The sequence below is a fragment of the Abramis brama genome, assembly GCF_963993115.1.
Source record: "Abramis brama genome assembly, chromosome: 11".
Taxonomy (NCBI): domain Eukaryota; kingdom Metazoa; phylum Chordata; class Actinopteri; order Cypriniformes; family Leuciscidae; genus Abramis; species Abramis brama.
This window is the reverse complement of record NC_139973.1, coordinates 18,798,329-18,804,737: the sequence shown is the minus strand read 5'-3', so window position 1 is coordinate 18,804,737 and position 6,409 is coordinate 18,798,329. Positions and strand designations below refer to the sequence as shown.

The following is a 6,409-nucleotide window of genomic DNA, read 5'->3' as shown; positions in this document are numbered from 1 at the left end:
GTCATGCTTATTCTGTTCTGCTCCCTTATATTCTGTGGAAATAGATTTTGTTATTATAACGTGTATCCCTCTAGTCTTAGTGACTCCTTAATGATTTGCTTAGGCTATATGTCAACTGTTTTGAATGTCACCTTACATACAATGTTTGCTTATTTTTGCATGTGATCATACAGTATATATGCCATTTTTTGTGGCATTCCTACAATTCTTGGAAAGAGGAGAGCAGACACAACTAGTTTTGTTGTTGTTGCTGCAACTAAATTAGACAGTGTTTTAGACAACAACTGAACACAAATCAATAGTTTAAATTTCGTCTCTTATTTATTTGCCTATTGAAAACTATTTAATGTAAATGTTTCCATAACTATATCATCAACAAACGAAATGGCATTTTGAAACCAATAAAATCAATCCGCAGGTACACCTCTCAGCCAATAGCTGTCGACGATTTCAGTACGAACCTGAACCAATAGAAGGCAAGATCTCTCCGAAGTCGTCCAATCAGAATGCAGCTTTGGTCACAGTTCGCCTACAACGACGGTCGGACGTGTAACTCGTTTAGAGTTGAAGAAATACCAGGCGAAAAATAAAAGGTATGATGTCGATTTATTCCGAAATAGAGATTTAAAGCAAACGCGAACCAGTAATATTGGCAATAGTTTATTTAAACGTGTCTCAGTGAAGCGTACGGTAGAGTTTTATGATCTCTTCGCATGTTTGTGCGGTTTGACTAAACTTTCTCAGTCTTTGTTTCATCTCTGTAATAACAAACAGTAAAATGTGCGCTTGTATTTTTCTTTGCAGTTGAGGATATTGTTGTCGGTGTTTGTGAAATAACGTTACTCTCACACGAGAAGTAAAATGAGTTTGTCGTGAGAGGTTAAGATTGCAGAGATTTTTTTTTATCGTAGGTGAATTGGGTGCATGCAGCTTTAACTCATTACATTAAATAAAGTATTTTCATTTAATAGATTTTAAACAGTGTTGTCTTATCAAGTGCATGATAATTGCTTCATTGCTCAAACAAAACGATAAATGGTCGCCCATTATTGTTTAATACAGCGGTAGGAATTGCTCCAAATCTTGGATGAAGTATTCATTCTCAAATATGTTCACTTCATTCCTATGAGGGTAAATGGGTCAATTTGGATCACAGCTTGTAAGTGAGCCTGTGCTTTGAAGGCATTCCAGTCAAATTGTTTAAACCAACCTGTTGCATTAAAGAGCCAGAATCAAGAATGATTTTGGATTTAATTCCGAGTGAATGTGATTCTCATCAAAACAGTGGAGCTTGTTTATTTAGGATGTTGTAGTTGGTCGTGTTACATTGATGCTTTATTGTTTCCATTGTTAATCAGAGTCACTGTGCTAAATGTGACAGTACATTAGTATTTTGTAAGGGCTCATGTGAGCTTGTCTTGTGTTCATTTCACTGCTGTTGTGCTGGCCAATTGTGAAAGGAACTGAATGAAGTGCCATGTGAAAGAAAGGGAGCTGGGTCATAATTATTTTTTCTAAAAGAGTGAATCGTGTCATTCAAGATATTTTGAATGTGTAGAGCTGTCAATGAATGTTAGGCTGACAATAAATGCATCAGCTCAGATTGGCTCATGCCTATCATATAAAGTTGGCATGAAATGGAAATTCTTCTGTTTTCTAAATGCATCTTTTTTTATCTTATTTTGAACAATTCATCCATGTATGTTTTTTTTAGCTCGTTTTTAATCAATATATCGTAACATCGGTTGGACTTCTCCAAACATTTAGTCTGATCAAAGCTTGCATTCAGATCTGCTTCCATCCAATCAACAACTGATGGAAAGTCCCTGCTATAATTTTCTTCTTCTTTAATAATCCATTTCACACGGATATACGCCACAATACAGAAGAAAAGATCTGACTCTACATTGAGATTTTACATAATAACGGAATAGTTTGCTTGTTTAACACTTAGAATAGATAATGGTTTACTAGTTCGAAACAAGTCAAAACAAAGATGAACTTGCCAGGTGGAAAGTGTACAAGTGCAAAGTATTTTAATTTAAATAAGATTTTAAATTGTAGTTGAATGATTTAGACTGTGCAATATTTGTCTTTAAAGGATGATGTTCACCTTCAGATGGTTAAATGGTTAGTTCTCCCAAAAATGAAATTTCTGTTATTAATTACCCACTTTCATGTCGTTCCAAACCCGTAAGACATTTGTTCATCTTCGGAACACAAATTAACATATTTTTTGATGAAATCTGAGAGCTTTCTGTTCTCTCCATAGACACCGACCTATACTCAACTACCACTTTGACACTTCAAAAGTTCGTAAAGAGATTGTAAAACTAATAATATGAATTGAGTTGTTTAGTCCAAATTTTTTCTGAAGAGAGACAATCGCTTTATATGATGAACAGATTTAATTTAGGTTTTTATTCACATAAACATTCATCAACTCTCACATCAGTTATGATAAACGGAACACAAGCATGTTCGCTTGACGTGTGATAACCAATGAGGTTCATTCTTGTGTGTTATGCAGCAAGTTTGAGCTTCAGCAAGAGGTTTGTTCTCTCGCATCATGCTGGTTCGGTTGAGCTCCTGTTTATATTCGCTGATCAGTGTTTATGTGGTTGTGAATAAAAGCCTCTTAAGAAAATTTGGACTAAACCACTCAATTCATATGGATTAGTTTTACGATCTCTTTATGAACTTTTTGAGGCGTCAAAGTGTCAGTTGCGTAGCTGTCAATGGAGGGACAAAAAACTCATACATTTTTTTTATTTGTTTCGAAGATGAACGAAAGTCTTAACAGGTTTGGAACGACATGGGGGTGAGTAATTGATGGGAGAATTTTCTTTTTTGGGTGAACTATCCCTTTAATGATGAATGATTTAGGTCATTATGTTCAGTGGTGGGAATAATTAGGCTACTATCTTTGTAGATCCAGTTTCATCTGTTTTCATAATAGTATCTTCTTTGAATCCTGGAGTAGTCCCTTTTATAATCTGCCATGATATCAATTCCTGTATAACTGGCGTGAGATTTAATTTCATTGTATCATTTCTTTTATTATTGTGTTGTCTCCAGGCTGGGGTGTGTATATGTGTGAGAGAGAGGGGGTAGGCTGCATCGGGAGCAGCTATGGGTGAGATCGAGGGCACCTACCGCTCCTTGCAGACCCCTGCAGGGACACGGCTCGGAGCTCAGAACAACACCGGCATCAGCACCCTGGAGCCTGGGCAGAGCCTCAGTTCGGCTATGGGAGCGGGAGGGAAAGGCCACAACAAGGGCCTTCAGATCCGCGTCCAGGGCCTGGACGATGCTCAGGAGTTCTATGAGCTTGAGGTGAGACACTTCACATCAATTTCTTTATTTTTCCGTGTCTGTTCATCACCTTATCAGCCTGGGTGAGACTTCCTGAATTTTTGATTTGTAAAAAAAAAAATTCACCAATATAAAATATGTCTTTTAATGTGCTTTTAATTTGACCGTTCAAAAGCCATTACTCCAGATTTAAGTGTCACATGATCCTTCAGAAATCATTAAAATATGCTGATTTGTGCTCAAACATGTCTTATCTTATTATATTATTAATGTTAAAAACAGTACTGCTTAATTTTTTGTGATAATGATACATATTTTCAGGATTTTTTTGGGGAATTTCAGTAGAATTTATTTTAAACAAATCTTTTGTAATATTGTAAATTACTGTCACTTTTGGTCAATTTAATGCATCTTGGCTGAATAGAAGTATTAGTCTCATTAAAAAAAAAGGGCTTACTATTACTAACCCCACACTTTTGAGTCACGTGACATTTTTTCATGTGCTGAAATGTTTTAGTAAATAGTGAATAGTAAATAGTAAATAGTGCTTTAGGCTATATTGCTTATAAATTGTTAGTAGACAAAAATAAGTATACTTAAATATAATTCTTTACTTCTATAGCTTAGGCTACTCTTTGGATCTTCTTGACTACAGTATTTGTTGTTGGAACTCCTGAAGTGATGCATATCACGTATTGTTAACTTACTTTTTTATAGTTGTCTGGTTAATTGTTTGCCTGGTTGTTTTGTTTGTTTGATTCCACTGCACAAATATTGTACGTTTGCTATTGTGTTTGCAAAGCTACCCAAAGTTTATTTAAAAATAAGCGCACTGTAGCAACTGTGTTTGGTTTTGTCCATTTGCGGCTGTGCTGGAGAATGTAAACGACCGTCTCTCCGGAGACCGCTGGCAGTCTTGCTTTTGCGTGCCGGTTGTGGTGGGTGACAGCTGCCACATGACTTTAGCTCTTAAATCCTGCGACTTTAAGTCTTTTACACCCAATGCCTGAAGTCACTTTCTAAGTGCTAGCCTGGGTGTAGTTACACATCTGACAAATGCATTTTCTCCTTTGATGTTGTTTATTAATCACAATGGGTGAAATGATCTGAAAAAGCAAAAGTCTTTGGTGAAAATGCATTGCTTGAATTTCCTACAATATGACACCAGCATTTGACTGCAAAATTACATGAGCGGGGCAAGATTTAAGGTCTTGTTTGTGGGTTTGTGCACTGTTGAGATTAGCAGTGTGGTTTTTAAAACATGTTTACTATTGCCAGCTGCTCAGTCAAGGACTTGGAAACATTTCACTGGCTTTGCTGCGGCAACACCTGAATTTATCTTAACCTCTCCTTTATATTTTGCTGGGCTGACAATGACACGGAAGATTATCTAAATGATGTTAAATGTGGTGTTATAAGACAGCCTAACTGTTTTAGTGGACTGAGGATGAAACTTCCCATAATTAGATCAGATAACAGTATGCTTTGAATTCCCCTGTTACAAAGATCAAACACGGGAGAGTGGAAAATGGTCATTATCCAGCTTTATTAGGCTACAGGACTCTGGAATGCGGTGGTGCCACCAAACATGCTGTACTGAAGCAGAGAGACCCTGCTGGAGGTAAATGACTGTTCATATTATGTCTAGATAATGGAAGAACAATGGGGTCGGCTCTGGTTCAAAGATTTATTACTCTTTCTAGTGTTCCCCAGGAGTGCATTGGGACTTGTTTTCCATTATTCTTTATTTAGCACTGCCAAGTGCGTATGAATTGCGGTATTGATTGATCTGCTGTCAGATGATGTGGATGTTTTATTAGGCAGATTGTGTTTAATGATTCATAAGGCAACATGGCTTTGTGATCTGTTCCATGATGCACAAACCGGCGATAACGCAGTCTGGTGTTGCTCATGAAAGGGTTTTGTTTATTCTCAGCAGGAGTGTGTGTGTGTGTGTGTGTGTGCACGTGCACTTGTGCGCTCACTGCATTGTGGGTCTGATGTCATGTTGCCACATCTGTTTCCAAGATGGGACTGTGTTCTCGTAAGCACACCCAGGTACTCGAGTGTGAGTGCTGTGGGAAAATATCCCAAATTGACCCTCAGGATTAAACTACCAGACCAAAGAAATAAAGACATATGTGCTGAACTTCTGTTCATGTTAGTCTAAACAAAGAAAGTATGCATTGTCTGGTGATGGTTGCAATGAGACCATTTTTGATTCAATTTTTTCAAATGTACAAGTTTGAAACCCCAGGTTTGTTCTAGGGCTAAACGATATACACCGCTTCAGTATCGACATCGCAATGTGCACATCCGCGATAGTCACATCGCAAGATGTGCGATGTCAAGTAGGAATCGTAGTTGATCCGTGATCCGATCGGAGCAGGCCCCAATGTCTGAACGCATGTGATTAGCAGATTCGTTGCAAAGCTTAGGCTAACCATCATAGAGTGAAAGTTTATCATTTGAGGGTGTTTTTAAGTCCTGTCAGTTTCATTCAAGCGCGAAAAGACGCAAAAGAATTCAATTCAATTCAATTTTCACACAGAGCCGCGCAGACGTCACGCGAACACCGAATTCAGTTCTCTTTATGGCCATCTTGGCGAGTATCTTCGTAAACACAGTCACTTATGTGAACGTAAACAATTGAGAAAGTATTATTATATTGGATCCGTTCATCAGGTATTAAAATGACAGCAGCCCAATAAACCTTCTGCCAACCGTATCATTAATGTTAGTCGAACAACAGAAGACAAAGAGAAAATCCCCCTTAACAAAGATTCATTTAATTTATACAGTGCAGACTATGCAGTGTTATTTTACATTTGACCTGAATACTGTAAGACATACCTGAAAAGCATAAAAAAGCATTTTCTATGCTGATGCACTCCCTTACAAAATTACCTCAGTCATTATAGAATGATTAATACTTTCCAAATAGAGCTATTAAAACAACTTGCATTGACGTATCTTAAAATATGTCAGTGCCATTGTTTTGTCTCAAGATGCACATCAGTAATGTTTTTTTCAAGCCATGTTTAAAAACGCTACTTAAATGTCCTAATTTAACTAAGGCCTAATCCTGTCTTAA

The 6,409-nt window shown here is 37.3% G+C and overlaps 1 protein-coding gene across 2 annotated transcripts in view; it reads left to right on the top strand.

Annotated features, from left to right (window-relative positions):
- Positions 1-510: 510 nt before the first annotated feature.
- farp2 (FERM, RhoGEF and pleckstrin domain protein 2) overlaps positions 511-6,409 on the top strand; it is a 54,692-nt gene continuing 48,793 nt past the window's right edge. For both annotated transcript variants that reach the window (XM_084128614.1, XM_084128615.1), the window contains exons 1-2: positions 511-593; positions 3,079-3,336. In XM_084128614.1, coding sequence (XP_083984740.1) covers positions 3,133-3,336 — 204 coding nt within the window. In that variant the 5' untranslated portion in view covers positions 511-593; positions 3,079-3,132. The remainder of the gene's footprint in view (positions 594-3,078; positions 3,337-6,409) is intronic.